We start from the raw sequence: 17158 nt of genomic DNA on the forward strand, positions 1-17158 counted from the left end.
AATATGGTTATAGAGACCCGCACATTAAAGGAGCTTAAATCTCTAAATCTTGGTTCAACCATGTGCATCACTTTTGAACTAAAATCGGGTTTGATACATCAATTCCCAAGTTTCAGTGGAGTTGAAATTGAGAGTTTTCCCTTTCTCCTTGAAAGGAAACGCGAGAGACTGGTTAATAAACTCTCTTCCGCCAGAGAGTATCACTACTTCGGTAGGTATGATGAAGGTACTTTTAGAGAAATATTTTCCTCCCTCTCGATCAGCGCATCTGAAAAGAACTATCAGTAATGTTGAACAGCAAGACGGAGAAACTATGTATGAGTATCTTGAGAAATTTAAGCAGCTCTGTGCTAGTTACCGTTACCATGGTTACTCTGACCAAGATCTCATCATTTATTTTTGTGGTGGACTGAACCAAGATGACTGCCGAATGATTCACTCTGCTTGTCGAGGAAATATAGAAAACAAAAATCCAGATGACGCTTGGGAGGTTATCGCAGAGCTAGCGGAAACCTCTAGACAGTTTGAGAGAAGACCATCTCGAAGAGGAGTGAATGCTATGGGTGTTAGTCCTGGCTTGGAGGAAAAGGTTGATAACATTGATTCTACCCTTTGTGATATGTTATCTGGAAGACAGATGGTTAGTATATGTAGTATATGTTGTACTGAGGGTCATTCTAGCGATTTATGCCCTTATGTACAAGGAAGTGGTCCTGAAGAGGTGAATGGTGTTAGGGAGAGTACTCCAAATAACAGGAAGTGGAATCCATTTTCCAAGACCTATAAAGAAGGATTTAAGGCTCATCCCAACTTTTATTGGGGAAATTCTCAAGCTGGTCCATCATCCGGTCCCCCTAAAGGGAAAACAATTTACTCAACAAGTGCCATAACAATTAGGAGAACAAGCACCACCAAGTTCATCAATGTGCACGGAGGAGATGATTAGGGCTCTTACTCTTAGTGTTACTCAAGATAGAGCTGAAAACAAGCAAAATTTTAAGAATCTTGAAAATCAAGTTAGTCATCTAGCTACTGCCATTAATCGGTTGAAGGTTAGAGATTCTAATGTAATACCGTCTCAAACGGTGGTGAATCCAAAGAATGTGAGTGCAGTCTCTTTGAGAAATGGGAGACAACTTGTGGAGGCTGAGAAAGTGAAAAAAAAAGACAAGGAACTGGTGATTCAGGGGATAGAGGAAGAGATAGTGATCAAGGAACGTGAAGAAGCTTCTATTATTAAGGAGAAGAAGCAAATTCCCTCTTTTATACTGGTGGTGGAACCGGAGGTACCCTTTCCTGATGCACTTAAGAGGACTCACCATTTTGAGCAAGGCAAGGACGTTTTTGACGTATTTCAAAAATGTGAGGTAAACATCCTCCTTCTTAATCTTTTGAAAAGTATTATTAAATATGCAAAATTCTTATGGGAGTTGTGTACATTAAAAGGAATAATAAATTGAAAGGGGTGAAGAAAGTGAAGGATAGTGAACATGTGTCCGCTATTTTTCAAAGAAAATTGCTTCCTAAATGTAGTGATCCGGGCATTGTTCACTATTCCTTGCACCACTGGAAACACTAAGATTCAAAAGGCCATGCTAGATTTAGGAGCTTCTATTAATGTGATGCCTTACTCCTTATATAAATCTATGAAACTTGGTCCTTTGCATGCTACTAGTGTTGTTATCCAGTTGGCTAATAGATCGAATGTCTACCCGAAAGGGATTGTTGAGGATGTGCTTGTTTTGGTTGATAATCTTATCTTTCCTGCTGATTTTTATGTGTTAGACATGGAACATGATAAAAATGCGGCTCCTATTTTGTTAGGTAGACCATTCTTGAAAACTGCTAGCACTAAAATTGATGTATCTAGTAGGTCTATGACTATAGATAGATTGTGCAGTTTAACATCTACGATGCTATGAAATATCCTGCTGATTACCACTCTGTGAATTTTGTTGATGCTGTTGATCCATTAGCTCAAGATTTCTTTAATATTAATGGTGATGATGAGTTACAGGTAGCTTTGGAAAATAGTGTAGAAGGTCAAGAGGTAGAATATGCTTTTTCTACTAATTTGCAGGAAGTTGTGGCCGAATTACGTAAGTTGGAGGAGCTCCCTTTGAATTTTAATAATAAATTGCCACTAACTATTCTTTCAGAGAAATTGTTGCCACCTGTTTTGCAGCCACCGACCTGCGGTAGAACTTAAGGATCTTCTTGAGCATTTGAAGTATATCTTCCTTGGTAAGAGAGAAACACTTCATGTTATCATCTCTAGTAAGCTCACCGAGGAACAAGAAGCAAGGTTGAAAGATGTACTTCTAGATAATAAATTAGCTATTGGTTGGACTATTGCCGACATCAAAGGCATTAGTCCAAGTACTTGTATGCACCGAATTCTGTTAAATAATAATGCTAAACCGGTAAGGCAACCACAACGTCGATTGAATCCTCCTATGATGGAGTTAGTGAAGAAAGAGGTTCTCAAATTGCTTAAAATAGGTATGATTTATCCTATTTCTGTCAGTAAATGGGTGAGTCCTACCCAGTTAGTCCCTAAAAATTCTGGGGTGACCGTAATTGAGAACAAAGATGGTGAGCTTACCGACTAGGATCCAAAATGGGTGGAGGGTTTGTATATATTATCGTAGGTTGAATGTGGTGACTAGAAAAGACCACTTCCCTCTCCCCTCTATTGACCAAATGCTTGAAAGACTAACGGGTAAGGCTTGTTATTGAATTTTAGATGGGTATTCGGGGCATTTTCAAGTAGCTATTGCCCCTGAGGATCAAGACAAAACCACATTTACTTATCCTTTTGGCACCTTTGCGTATCGACGCATGCCTTTTGGACTTTGTAATGCACCTGTTACTTTTCAGCGATGTATGGTTAGCATAATCTCTAAGTATGTTGAACGCTTCATTGAGGTATTTATGGATGATTTTATAGTGCATGGTGATTCTTTTGATACTTGTTTACACCATCTATCTCTTATTCTTAAGCGTTTTATTGATGCTAACCTTGTTTTGAATTTTGAGAATTTTCACTTTATGGTGGAACACTGTATAATACTTGGACATGTTGTGTCTTCAAAAGGTATTGAGGTAGACAAAGCTAAGTTTGATACTATTTCTTCTCTAACTTACCCTACTATATCCGTGAAGTTTAATCTTTTCTTGGTCATGCAGGTTTCTACCACAAGTTCATTAAAGATTTCTCTAAGATCGCTTCACCTTTGTGCAATTTGTTGCAAAAGGAGATATATTTCATCTTCGACAAGGCTTATAAAGAGGCTTTTGATGAGTTGAAAGGTAGGATTACCTATGCTCCAATTGTTCAGGCACCGGATTGGTCTCTTCCTTTTGAGATCATATGTGATGCAAGTGATTATACATTGGGAGGGGTGTTGGGTCAAAAGGTGGGGAATGCTGCTCATGTCATTCATTATGCGTTCATGACCCTTAATGAAGCACAACGGAACTACACCACGACTGAGAAGGAGCTTCTAGCCGTTGTTTTTGCTTTGGAGAAATTCCGGTCCTATTTACTTGGTACGAAAGTGGTGGTATTTTCAGATCATGCAGTGCTGCTCTATTTGATGTCCAAGAAAGAAGCTAAGCCGAGGTTGATAAGATGGATTTTATTGCTTAGTGAATTTGATTTGGAGGTGAAAGACAAGAAGGGAGCAGAAATTGTTGTAGCAGACCATTTAAGCTGATGGGTGGATGTTGAAGCGAGTCCACATGAGAAAAATCCTGTTAAAGGAGTGTTTTCCTATGAAAGCTTGTTCGTTATTCGTTCCGTAGAGCCATAGTATGCCAATCTTGTCAATTTTCTTTGCTCTTCTAAATTTCCAAAAGGCTTCTCCAAATCTAAAAAAGACAAGCTTCGTAGTGATGCAAAGTATAATGTGTAGGATGAGTCTTATTTGTGGAAGCATTGCTCCAACCAAATCATAAGAAGGTGTATACCAGAGAATTAAATGACCTCTATCCTTAAATTTTGCCACTAACATGGTTGTGGTGGTCATTTTGGTGCAAGAAGAACGGCGAGAAAGGTACTAGATTGCGGGTTTTATTGGCCTACTTTGTTTAGAGATGCTCATGGGTTTTTCTCAAGCTTGTGACAATTGCCAAAGAGTAGGCAATATTTCCCAAAAGAATGAGATGCCTCAAAGCTACATGCTTAATTGTGAGATTTTCGATGTTTGGGGGATCGATTTTATGGGTCCCTTCCCAAGTTCATATGGTAATCTTTACATTTTGCTCGCGGTAGATTATGTGTCTAAGTGGGTAGAGGCTATCCCCACTAAGACTGATGATTCAAATGTGGTGGCGGATTTTATCAAGGCTAATATATTTGCTCGATTTGGATTCCTGAAGCCTTGATAAGTGACCGTGGAACTCATTTTGTCAACAAGGCGATTGGTGCTTTATTGAAGATGTAACACCCCCATACTCCAAGTGCCTTACCAAGACCACTCAGTTATAAGGATGCTACCATCTCGGTTGCCCGAGGCAATGAATATCATAAGATAATAAAGAAACGTACTTTAAAAGTAATTATAGTTTAAGTGATTACATGTTCAAAACCAAAACTGATAAAAGGAAATACAAGTTCTCAAAACTATCTACTTTCAAAATACTATCAACGGTCAGACACAACGGAAGACTTCTAAACTGCAACGTGGTGACTCATCCCAGCCATCCCATACGCATCGTCTCATACCTGCTGATGCGTGTCTTTTATATGATGTTTTACATCCCATTTTACACGCATTTCAGAGCTATTCATGTAGTTTATGCTACATTTCTCCCTATTTCCGTCTACTTCCGAATTTTTGTACATTGTTGCAGAAATGTGAAGAATCCAGCGGAAATCGAGCTAAATCCATCCCCGAGTATCTTGCATTGCATTTGACGTGAAGTATTCGCTTAAGGAACGAGCTTGGTGCGCAATTCAAGGTCCAAAAGACAAATCCACGAGATTATAGAAGTCAAGTAGCAGCTCAAGCAGTCGATCGACCACTACCATCAGTCGATCGACCAACCATCGTTCGAGACCCTCTTGTTCATTGCTATTGATCGATCGACCACCCTAGCAACGATCGACCAAATTGCTATTCCGCATTTGAATTAAAAGACCGTGAATCTTGAAGCCCAAAGTTATGTTAGGTTTAGGAAATAAAGTTACGTTAGTTGCTATATAACGTAACCTAGAAACATCAGTTTAGACATCAAGTTTTTACATTAAGTTTTACATACGATTCTTTAGAAATAATTAGGGTTTGGGAAACTATTTCGCATTGGATTTTCGTTGTGACTTCAATCATTCCGTTACGATCCTTCTGCAATTTCGGTATTCACTCGCTCTATTTTCAGTTCATCTTTATTGCATTGTTAGTATAGGAATTGTTAGTTAGTCTCCCGAAACCGATTTATCTTTATTGTTAATTGTTTGTTCATTCGTTTTAAGCATGAAACTTTCTGCCTATTTCGTTAATTTCATTGTTGTTATCAACAACGTTAGTATGAGTAGCTAAATCAATTGTGCTAGGATGTAGGCGAATTATAGCGTAGGCGGCGTAGTATTGTTTTAGACTGAATTTGGGTGTTAATCGATCGACCGCCATACCTGGTCGATCGACTGACCATGTGAGGTTACCTTTCGTTTTAATTGGTTATAATGTTGTATTTAACGAATCGAATTCATGCGACCAGTTAGATGCTTAATTTATAACTGACCCATTAGATTGAAAGATAGGGATAGTTGTTAGACCACCAATTAAAATGACTAGACTATGCTGAGATCGAAAGATAGGTATAGTTTAGACCGTTAGTCACTTTTCAGGACGAGAGTCAGTATTGGTGATATTAGGGACTTATAGCGAGATCGAAAGATGCTATCTGTTAAGAGTGGACCGAGAGGACCTCTTGTTTTCCCGCCTCACTTGTGTTTGATTCAGACCGATTTAGTATCTTTGCCGCGCAAGGCGTAATGAACCGACCATCCTAGTACCCCTTCTTTATCTGTTTAATCCATATTTTTAGTTTATTGTCTTTATTTACTCTTAGCTATAGACCAATTCAACTCAACCCATACACTCGTTACCTTAGACTAGAATTAGACAGCTATAAATTACGTCTGCCTCCTTGTGGTTCGACTCTGTTACCACTAGCTTAGGTTAGTCTTAATAGGAAATTATAAATCTTATTTTTGGTACTCACAACGACGGGTATCAAATTTTGGCGCCGTTGCCGGGGAGGCAATAGTTCTTATTTTTAGTTGTTTTATTCTTTCTTAGTTTAAGGGATATCCGTTCCTTAAACTATTCTTATATTCTTTTTGTAGTTTCTTCTTATACGCAGGTCGTAGGGTGGCGAACTAGTACCATTAAATCCTGAGATCGAGAAATCCTTGCGCGAGTTGAGACGATCACAAAGGGTATTATCGACAGAGGAAGAGCTGAGTACTCTGTTAAGCCACTACGAGAACGCTCTGTTCGAAGGAGATCCACCTACATCTCCTGCCTCTACTTCTTCAACCGAGACAGTTACTTCTCCAGAAATCCCAGTTATGGCTGAAGAAGCAACCATTGCTAGTCACTCAGAGCCAACAGCTGCGAATCTCTACAAAGGATTCGAGCTACCTGGGGAGGCGAGAAAATTCGAGCCAAAGCCTTCCTATATTAACCTGGTTGAGAGAAACCAGTTCGGGGGAGCTGCAAATGAAGATGCAGCCAAGCACATGGAGATTTTTATTATTATTGCTGCTCTATACCCCCGCCGGCCGGTGTGACCCAAGATCAGATCAAGGAGACCATGTTCATTTTCTCTCTTCGTGATGCTGCAAGAGAGTGGTATAGAGATCCGGACCGAGCCGCACATGGGATCACCGATCGGAATTCCTTAGCCCTGGCATTCTACAAAAAGTACTTCTCTGCCTCGAAGACGAATGCCATTAGAGCTCGGATCACGAGCTTTAAATAAGGGCTGATGAGAACTTCCATGAAGCATGGGTCCGTTCAAGAAATCAGTGCGAACCATACCGCACCATGGGTTCGAAAAATGGAGCTTGTGCAATCGGTTCTATAATGGATCGTATGACAATCGAGGGCCATATTGGATGCTGCAGCCAATGGCCGATTTGTTGAGAACATGGGAGAGACTAAGGGGTGGAAGATTATCGATGATTTGGCCACTCATAAGGCCGAATATGGGAATTCGAGAGGAAATCGGAGGAGAGTCTTGAATCTTCCTCTGTTCTTTGCACTAGAAGCCCTCACTGCAAGGTTTGACAAATATGAATTTGGAGGAGCTTCTAAAGGTGGGATGTACCAAGTAAATGCTTTGTTTGAGACGGTCCTTTCGTGCCTCGAGAAGATGTGGAGCCGAGGGACATGTCTCGAGAGAATTGTCCCGGTCCTTTCGAGTCTTGTCTTGCCTTTCAACATTATAGGTAGACAAGCACGTACTATGAGCCGAATGTTCACCCCAACTTGAGGTGGAGTAGCCGAATGTCCTAAATCCGACTCAACCTCCACAACAAAGCAGAAGCAAGCTTTATGTGCCCCCTCATCATAAGCAACAAAGAATACCAAAAACCCCCTTATATGCCGCAAAGCAGCAAGAACAACAATCCCATGGTTCTGATTTTGCTTGAGTTTAAGAACTTGTCACTGAAGGAGTCCCAAGCTAGAGAGGCCGGGATGAAGCTACTAGAGAGCCAAATTGCTCAGTTGGCTAGTAAGAGTACCACTAGAGCTCTCGGACACTTACCGACTCAAACGACCAAAAGAGACCCTAAACGCCATTACTTTGAGGAGTGGGTCTACCGGAGGGGCTGCTATGGTCGAGGATGCCCACGAAAAGAATGAGGCGGAACCGAGTCAAAACAAAGTCAGAATGAATAATTCAAAGAAAAAGGCGTCTACCGGGTATATCACGATCGATCGATATACCCCGATCGATCGATATGATATGCGGTTACAGAGCTTCGAATCGTACATCTCAGTCGATCAACTGAGCAAGGTGGTCGATCGTTTGAGACCCCTGCTGATATTGAGAAATTTCGTCCTTCAATGCCCGATAATTTGAGAGACCATTTGTTCCGGGGTTCGACAACTTCGAAAGTATTGGGGAAAGACCCGAGTGCTGATGGGTCCTTCCCGATTCCGAAGTTCGATCCGATGACGGTTAATGGCTCACATTTGAGACGGTCTGAGGAGGGTTCGAGATTCAATAAGGAGAAGGTGGTGGACTTTCAGCCTAAGTCCACGGATACCGGCACGCGCGATTTAGAGGAGAGGGCTAAGGTACTTTTCTCAGCCCCATATCCAGAGCGACTAGTGCCGACAAAGGAACAGGTATCTTTCAATAAATTTGAAAAGGTTATTCATAGTTTGAATGTACAAGTTCCTTTCCTTGAGTTGGTCAATCAAGTGCCTGCCTACACTAAATTCATGAAACAACTCCCGTCTAAGAAAAAGTCACTTGAAAATGTGCATACTGTCACGTTAACCAAAGAGTCATGCTCTTATTTGTCTCATAATGCACCCCATAAGCTAGAGGACCCGGGTAGATTTTCTGTTCCTTGCAATATAGGTACCTTCTCTATTGAGAAGGCATTATGTGACTTAGGAGCTAGTATAAGCGTCATGCCTTTGAGTCTAGCTAGGAAGCTCAAATTGACTAGGTTCACAGTGACAGATATAACAGTACAGATGGCTGACTGATCCGCGGTCCAGCCAGTAGGAGTCTTGGAGGACATCCCTGTCCAAATAGGGAAGTTCTTCTTCCCCGCCGACTTTGTGGTACTTGACATGCCTGAGGATGCCCATATTCCCATTATTTTGGGTAGGCCATTTTTGCACACTGCTGGTGCAGTCATAGATGTCGGTCTAGGAACCCTGACTTTTAAAGTGGGCAAGCATTCTATTGTTTTTGCTCAGCCATCTAAGAAAAAGGACCCCATGTGGCCTGTGACTTGTAATACGGTTTCTGACAAGAAATCGTACTTTGTGCTTCCTGATTTACCTATCTCTATTCCTGTTGTAACCCCTCCGCCCCGTTGGGAGCAAATTGGAGGAAGATTTGTCTATTTCGATATTGCGGAGCTGGTTTGGGGAAGGAAGAACAATGAAGTTGCTCCAATCAGAAAGAGGCCGATCATTCAAAGAGGAGGTCTTGGTTGCCTTAGCTATGGCATTGATGAGAAAGTTGATGACGAACCGGTCAAGGAACGGAAGTCCGACTTGGACTTTGATGAGCAAGAAGAGGTCATTGACTGGGGAGACGATGAAAGTGTTGATCCGTTGAGCCATACGGACGTGGAAGCTAAGAAGGGTGCAGCTGCTAAGATAAGCACCGTTGAGGCTACCTCTAGTAGCCAGAAACCGACAAAGTGGGCCATTCCGTGGCCGTTCTTGATCAACTACTAGTTGATCACATGTTTTCCAAACATTTTATTTGCTTTTGTTAGACACTGTTTATTGCTTTTGTGTGCGCGAAACTTCGAATTTTATTTTGCTTGCTTAGGATTTTATGCGTTTGAGACTTTGATTTGGGTTCTTGCGCAATTTTGGGCGCGTATTATTGTGCATTTGTAGGTTTTTTAGACCTCTTTAGCTCCCGTAATTGAGCAAATACGAAGAAATAAGGAGTACAGCAGTATTTTCAGTCGATCGACTGGCTACATTGGTCGATCGACTGAGTTGCACTTTCCAGGAGCTACTGTTCCTGACACATTGGTCGATTGACTACCGTTCTTAGTCGATCGACCAAGGACGCTGCTGTCCCTATTCACGACCTCTCCCCTGTTGTGTTTGGTCGATATGCGGACTTAAGGGAGTTTTCTACTCCACTTTATTTTCCGTCCAATTATTTATTTCTTCTAATTTTCTCATTTGTGCACATATTTACCGCTTCAAAAGTGTCTTCTCGATTTTATGCGTGGGTTTTATTTGTCTTTCAGGTACTTATTAGTAGCACTGCTGGCTACTGAAACCTCCTAGCTCACGCTGGTTCGGGGAGGTCTCCTTTGATGCGTTCAAAGTCTTGTAAGTTCCCGATTTCCACTTCATGTCATTTTTATTTATTTTCCCGCAAATTCCCATTTCTCTTTTCTTCATTACATGATTTTGCACAATGGGGACATTGTGCGATTTGGTTTGGGGAAGGGTTTTGCGTCGCATATCATTTGCTTGCATTCACGTTTACATTCTGTTTTGCATTGTTCATTTCATTTTATACGAAATTAAAAAAAATTGAAAAATTTCAAAAATTTTCATAAAATGCACGTTTATTTTAGCATATAGGTCGAGTCGGAACGGTAGTATTTCAAGGATGATATTGCATTTTGCACCTGTTTTGCCTGAGCCTTGCTTGATTAACATGTTATTAGTAGAATCGTAAATGCATATCTACGAGTTTTCGTTAATTATTTGCTGGACTTAAGACTTGACTTTGAAAATTGGCAATCTACATCATATTTCTGAGATTTAGAGCCTATAACTGGTGACATCTATGACCAATTTATTTAGGAATGTGAGTAGTACTCCTTATGAGGCATGTCACATAAATGTGCATAAATATGAACTTAATCTGCTTAATACCTGTACGCATTCGTTCAGTGGTTAGTTGACACATGTGGTAGAGTTTTCCCTTTTCTCCTTTCACCCATGAACCCCACACTGCCAAAAACAGCCTTTTTGTCCCATTACTACATCCTACATTTAGCCTGCCCTTGTCAAGCTAGTAGTCTGTGTTCTTGGGATTGTTACTTAGTTTTTGGTAGCATATGCTCATGTTTGAGATATTGTTGGAAAGATGAAAAGGAGGAAAGAAAGAAATAGAAAAGAAAAAAAAAGATGAAAAAAAATTATTCGAAAAGAAAAAAAAAGAGTTCTGTACTGTTCATGCGGTCGATCGACTACCCCTTTTGGTCGATCGACTGAGGTTCGATAAAAAGAGAAAGAATCAATTCGCATAATTCAAAATCCTTATCTTTTGGCGTTTTTTGCTCCCATGTATTATTCATATTTTGTGGGGAGTTAGTTGATTACTTTTATACCTGGAGATTGTGAAATTTGTGCTTGCTATAGCACCGTTCCATTTGTTTTTGAGCAAGAAGTTGGATGTTGCCATATGGTTCCGTTTTGGTACTAGCTTGATCACCTGTACCTCCACTTTTCCATAAACGTTTTGCCTCTTCTTACCTATACCTCACAATCCACATATATACCTCGGCATATGTCATGGTCTCTTGTTGGTTGGAATGCGTATGTACGGTTATAGAGATTGCTTTCATATTAGACTGCAGGCATGTTCTTATAGGTCGTAGTTAGGTGAGAGTCTTTACAAAACCAATTCTTTCTATCTTTACGTTATTCGCCTGTGCTTGTTTGAGTGATATGAGCGACCCGTAAGAGTCCAATTTGATGAGTCTCTACAGTTGACGATTCAGTAGTTTTAACGGCTCCATAACTCGTTTGCATGATTCATTTGCTAATTGATTGTTGGTTGTGCATTAAATTGGTTTAGGCTTTACATGTTGTAATTCTCTCTGAGATTGAACTCGTTCCATTAGGTCATTAGATCGAGTCTAGTTCTTGCTTGGGGACAAGCAAGGGTTTGGTTTGGGGAAGTTTGATGCGTGTCTTTTATATGATGTTTTACATCCCATTTTACACGTATTTCAGAGCTCATTCATGTAGTTTATGCTACATTTCTCCCTATTTCCGTCTACTTCCGTATTTTTGTACATTATTGCAGAAATGTGAAGAATCCAGCGGAAATCGAGCTAAATCCATCCCCGAGTATCTTGCATTGCATTTGACGTGCGTGATTCGCTAAGGAACGAGCTTGGTGCGCAATTCAAGGCCCAAAAGACAAATCCAAGAGATTATAGAAGTCAAGTAGCAGCTCAAGCATCGATCGACCACTACCATCGGTCGATCGACCAACCATCGGTTCCGAAGCTCTGTTCATTGCTATTCGATCGATCGACCACCCTAGCAACGATCGACCAAACTATTCCAGATTTAGAATTAAAAGACCGTGAATCTTGAAGCCCAAAGTTATGTTAGGTTTAGGAAATAAAGTTACGTTAGTTGCTATATAACGTAACCTAGAAACATCAGTTTGGACATCAAGTGTTTACATTAAGTTTTACATACGATTCTTTAGAAATAATTAGGGTTTGGGAAACTATTTCGCATTGGATTTTCGTTGTGACTTCAATCATTCCGTTACGATCCTTCTGCAATTTCGGTATTCACTTGCTCTATTTTCAGTTTATCTTTATTGCATTGTTAGTATAGGAATTGTTAGTTAGTCTCCCGAAACCGATTTATCTTTATTATTAATTGTTTGTTCATTCGTTTTAAGCATGAAACTTTCTGCCTATTTCGTTAATTTCATTGTTGTTATCAACGTTAGTATGAGTAGCTAAATCAATTGTGCTAGGATGTAGGCAAATTATAGCGTAGGCGGCGTAGTATTGTTTTAGACTGAATTCGCGTGTCAATCTATCGACCGCCATACCTGGTCGATCGACTGACCACGTGAGGTTACCTTTCGTTTTAATTGATTTTAATGTTGTATTTAACGAATCGAATGCATGCGACCAGTTAGATGCTTAATTTATAACTGACCCATTAGATCGAAAGATAGGGACAGTTGTTAGACCACCAATTAAAATGACTAGACTATGCTGAGATCGAAAGATAGGTATAGTTTAAACCGTTAGTCACTTTTCAGGACGAGAGTCAGTATTGGTGATATTAGGGACTTATAGCGAGATCGAAAGATGCTATCTGTTAAGAGTGGACCGAGAGGACCTCTTGTTTTCCCGCCTCACTTGTGTTTGATTCAGACCGATTTAGTATGCTGCCACCGAAGCTGTAATGAACCGACCATCCTAGTACCCCTTCTTTATCTGTTTAATCCGTCTTTTTAGTTTATTGTCTTTATTTACTTTTAGCTATAGACCAATTCAACTCAACCCATACACTCGTTGCCTTAGACTAGAATTAGACAGCTAGAAATTACGTCTGCCTCCTCGTGGTTCGACCCTGTTACCACTAGCCTAGGTTAGTCTTAATAGGAAATTAAAAATCTTATTTTTGGTACTGACAACGACGGGTATCACCTGCTCAATAACTGCTCACCACCCCCGAATGGATCACCACAGTGTTTAAAACATTTAAACGGGGTCAGTACTAATCACACAATTTATATGATCCAACAACACAACAAACAACATAGCTCAAACAGTCACTCACACAATCACACCCACTCCAACCAATCTCCGTCACCGATCGTCCACCGGACTACCACAAGCCAGGGGACCGCAGTCGTTCCCACCTAAGCCCCGCTCATCATACCGAGCGATAACCCTGTCCCATTAATGTGCACATCCCCTTCCGTGGCGGGTTCCAGGAAGGGCGAAACTAAGGCGTGAAGCCACTCCCGCAAGTGACTCCACTCAGCCGAGAACGCATCTCGAGAACCAGAGACAAACAATCAGCAATCACAATATAACATCAACAACCGTCTGAATCAATCAACAATATACAATCACAACCGTCTTAATCAATCAACAATCACTAATTACAAAGACAATCACCACACATTATGTAATTAATACTGAGTAGGGAAACCCTACCTGGAATGCAACACAAACATCAGATGATCTAGCAGTTGTCTCAAAACCTTTCCTCTACGAACCCTTCTCCTATACACATAATCATACAATTATCACCTAATCAACATAACCCTCCCAAAACCCCCAAATCTACCCAATTAGGGTTTTAAACAAACTCAAAGAAACAGTATAAAATTGGTATGTAGATCTTACCCTTGACGCAAGGAACACTATGATACAAAGAACAAGATGATCCGACACTCCTAGCCTTGAGGATTTGCCAACAACGCGACGAGAGAGAACTACGTAACTCCTTTTTCTTTTGAAGGGTTTAGAAAGGTTAAAAGTGATTAAATAAACTGGCGGAAACCTTTTATATCAAACTCGCGTTATTAGCAAAACCCGTCAAATCATTCCCCGTAAACCGGCTACTCGATCGAGTAGCTAAGGTACTCGATCGAGTGCCCCCTTACTCGATCGAGTATCTACGTTACTCGATCGAGTACCCAACATGTCAGAAACTATTTTAAAACGCAACACACCCTTACTCGACAGAGTAAAGCCTACTCGATAGAGTACCCAGAGACTCATAAAACCGTAGTATTACAGTCTTCCCTCCTTAAAAAGAACTTCGTCCCCGAAGTTCAACCCATACATAAAAACAAACATACTAACTCGGTCAAGACGCAACAAAGCTACTAAGAACTCAAAACAAAACCCCAACTTACAAAACATGAAACCATGAACTCTTAACACCAACTCTACCAACTATTCCTAGCTCCACACCTCGCTCACGATGTTGTATCAACTACATCATAAACTCTCCCGACACTAACTCCATACATAACCAACTACATAAACATCAAACGGAATGTTACATTCTACCACCCTTAAAAGGAACTTCGTCCTTGAAGTTTACTCACACTCATAACCTCATCATCCAACTGTCAACACTATCGAAGTATTCTCGCATTCCTAACATTGAACTACTACAAGCTCGTCCATGACCTTTTAACACTATCAACCACAACATATACAAATCTATACCTTATGCTACACCAACACTCTACTTCCAAATATACTACCATATGTACAACCATCAAAATCTCTTTTATCGCATCCTACTCCTCTTAAGATAAATGTTACGTCCTCGTAACTCGCTAATACTAAATCCTAGATGTATCTTTTCATTATCCTCATCACCACCGCATGTCAAAGATAACCACCTAGAACCTAAACACTCGCCATGCACATATCCAAGGCTCTCTTACTTAAACAACTCTCATACTTCACTTCACTCGTCACACCACCTAACCTATACCACAAAATCCTTAACTTAACCCAAAACTTCACTTGTTCCCTATTACCACCACATGACACACCTCTCTATATAAACTACATAAAACTCTTATCGCCAAAAGCATAACTCACGATCCACACTTGTTACGTACACTCACACTAGATCCTCAAGTTCCTTTCTTTCATTACCGCAAGACTCACACATAACTTAACACGACACTAATTACTCAACACCCTACACTCACTGTCACAACAAAGGATTATGAACCACCTGCATATATCAGATCATGACTATGATTACTGATGCCTCAACTTAAAACAAGATCAAAATTATCGAATAACTTCTCACAAATTTGTGTCCCATCAACAGAATCTCACTATACCATGACAACAACGAAAACATATACAACTCTCTTTCATATCATACTCTACCCTCATACCAAAACTTAACTGGTAAGAAACATCAATAAACAAAACAACTATCTATCTGTACAAACTGAAACTCATGGGAGGCAACAGCAAACAAAACAACAATCTATGTATGACTGGTATGTAATTTTGAAAACTCGTATCATAATCATCCCGCCTACTCCACCACAACCGGTGACGGCATCGCAACACCGCCACCAACAGCCACACCGCAGTGCGAAAATACCCGCATCACAACACTATGTACCGTGCCCCGATCACCAACCGAGGCACAACAACCACATCGATAGACATCACAACTACATACAATCCCCATACACACTGACTCAGAATAACTTCTTAGACAAGAAAAACTTACTCAAATCCACTTTACTAAATCACAACTAAACATATTTTATGAATTAAACAGATAATGACCTCATGAATATCATCCCCTTACCATATCACGGAATAACGTATATCATGAATACATACAAGTATAACCAGTCATACCAGATCCATCAAATTATTACCTTCTTGAATATCATTCAATTAAATTACCGTGTCCAACATATATTACAGAACATTCAGATCACAGCTTTATAACTATCACACCGTACCACTTCCCGTGAGGTCAGAACCTCACACAAACATTTATACACATCATATACCCGTAATCACATCCACCTAGTCAATCCTGATCACGTAAGTTACTACTCAACAAAGGTTACCTGTCGCCCGAGCTTAACTCATATGCCCCTCATAACATATTCTCCCATTCGCATATCCATCACCCCCTGCCAAATGTAACCATACTATTAATACTCAACTACTAACAACCGCCTCATATAACCACTTCTTACACTCTCTCACAACCATACATATCAACCTGGTCTCTGCAAAATCAACCGCTTCAGAATTGTTACCTTTCTAATATACCATTACCCTTAACCACTAGTCACAAACCATAACACTACCGCTGGTCCGGCATCAAACCTCTTACACTCATCTCTAAATATCACGATTTCTTTCCTATCTTTGGTTAACATCCCAAATAATGAACATCAAATCCATCAACAAAATTACTTCAACATTCTTCCCAATACCATTCTTAACTGTATCATCATCTAAATCTCCACCAAAATCTCATATCATGCAGATATTCTACCAACTTCTTACTTTCCTGAATTCCTCAAAACTCAAGACTAATCATGTTGTCCCTAAACTCCTCTATAACCATTAACTAACATCCTCATGGTTGGTAGCACCCATATCGACGACTCCTTACCTCTATATCACATAACTCCGGTCAACATTTTCTTAGTTTTATTCCCCTCATTCTTTCCTTTTACACTCTACAAAATCAATTAACCATTCAACTCCTTATCACTTCTACCTAACTCTTTAGTGTTTCGGTTACTTTCTCACTGCTCCAAAACTCACATCTAATTATTTTATATCGATATCATCTCACTCTTTCTTACCACAAATATTCTCTTATTATGTTATCAATCACCCTTGCCACTAATCCATCCATATAATCAACGTTTACTGTTCAACAATTGCATCTCCCTCCTATCATACCGCTAATTGCCCAAGGAAATCACATAGTAGTTTCATCTCTTAATAAACCAAATCTCCCAAACCCACTCACTGTCTACAAATACACCTCGCGACATGTCTCCACAAGGTTCACTATATACTACTCTTCTCATCCCGTTTAAAATGAACTTTCACTATGTATTTTCTTAACCCACAGGACTCCTAACCATCCCCCTCTATGATTCTTTACACATCTCAAGCTGC

At 40.2% G+C, this 17158-nt stretch overlaps 1 protein-coding gene across 1 annotated transcript; it reads left to right on the forward strand.

The window, feature by feature from the left end:
• The first annotated feature begins 313 nt into the window (after positions 1 to 313).
• On the forward strand, positions 314 to 1922 carry LOC141631445 (uncharacterized). Its single transcript, XM_074444112.1, has 3 exons — positions 314 to 836; positions 898 to 1332; positions 1534 to 1922. Exons 1-3 carry the CDS (start codon positions 314 to 316, stop codon positions 1920 to 1922), a joined length of 1347 nt encoding a protein of 448 aa, XP_074300213.1.
• Positions 1923 to 17158: the final 15236 nt, after the last annotated feature.

The sequence above is a fragment of the Silene latifolia genome, chromosome Y (genome assembly GCF_048544455.1).
Source record: "Silene latifolia isolate original U9 population chromosome Y, ASM4854445v1, whole genome shotgun sequence".
NCBI lineage: Eukaryota > Viridiplantae > Streptophyta > Magnoliopsida > Caryophyllales > Caryophyllaceae > Silene > Silene latifolia.

Excerpts from the sequence above, each read along its gene's own strand:
- LOC141631445 (XM_074444112.1), top strand. The coding sequence starts at position 314 with ATGTATGAGTATCTTGAGAAATTTAAGCAGCTCTGTGCTAGTTACCGT. Across the intron at positions 837-897 it reads TTGGGGAAATTCTCAAGCTG|GAGAACAAGCACCACCAAGT; the intron begins GTCCATCATCCG and ends CATAACAATTAG. Across the intron at positions 1,333-1,533 it reads GACTCACCATTTTGAGCAAG|TGATCCGGGCATTGTTCACT; the intron begins GCAAGGACGTTT and ends TCCTAAATGTAG.